The 622-nt window shown below is 36.7% G+C and overlaps 1 protein-coding gene across 3 annotated transcripts in view; it reads left to right on the top strand.

The window, feature by feature from the left end:
- Positions 1-439, top strand: part of LOC103582006 (G patch domain-containing protein 8-like) — a 25,433-nt gene extending 24,994 nt beyond the window's left edge. For 2 of the 3 annotated variants that reach the window (XM_008563696.1, XM_008563697.1), the window contains exon 4: positions 49-439. In XM_008563696.1, the coding sequence (XP_008561918.1) occupies positions 49-174 (126 nt within the window). In that variant the 3' untranslated portion in view covers positions 175-439. The remainder of the gene's footprint in view (positions 1-48) is intronic. The other variant, XR_549716.1, reaches the window with a different exon arrangement.
- The last annotated feature ends 183 nt before the right edge of the window (positions 440-622 follow it).

The raw sequence follows: 622 nt of genomic DNA, 5'->3' as shown, positions 1-622 counted from the left end.
ATATATTATTGGAATACTTTCAGTTTGTTTCTTTGTTCTGTCTGTCAGAACAGAATATTGGACACTGCTGACTCCAGAAACATGGGTGGAAGCTGGGCCAGGGATTTGGAAAATCTCTTCAGGGTAAGTTTTAAAAATTTACCAAAAAGAAAAGAAAGAAAACAGTGTTTTTGATGCAGATCTTATACCTGAAAATATTTGCTGTCTTTTTAAAAAAGTGTTTGGGTTTTTTCCCCCTACAGTTCCCCCCAGAATAATCTATTTTTCCTATAACTGTATGTTAAGTCACTGTTAAGCCTCCATATTTGCCAGTAATTTGCGAGAGTAACTGCTGTGTTATTAAAACTTTCAGTCAGACATATTGTGTATAGCTCAACCTGTTTTAATTTTTTTTTTGGTAGAGGTGATGGGTGGGTGGAATAAAAGGAGTGCCACAGTGTGCTTTCTTTGTGCCATCTAGTGATGTTGTATTGTGGCTTTGGTATTATAAAGAGAATCATTCAGTGGAGTTTAACTTTTGTCCTTCCAAATTCTCCCTGAAGCTGGTGATTGCCTTGGCTGTTTTGGTCTGCATTCAGAATCCATGTACTGGTGGAGTGAAAAATTAACCCTCAAAAAACAT

Source organism: Galeopterus variegatus, unplaced genomic scaffold (assembly GCF_000696425.1).
Source record: "Galeopterus variegatus unplaced genomic scaffold, G_variegatus-3.0.2 Scaffold14579, whole genome shotgun sequence".
Classification (NCBI taxonomy): Eukaryota; Metazoa; Chordata; class Mammalia; order Dermoptera; family Cynocephalidae; genus Galeopterus; species Galeopterus variegatus.
The sequence above is the reverse complement of the archived record's forward strand: the minus strand, read 5'-3'. Positions and strand labels throughout refer to the sequence as shown.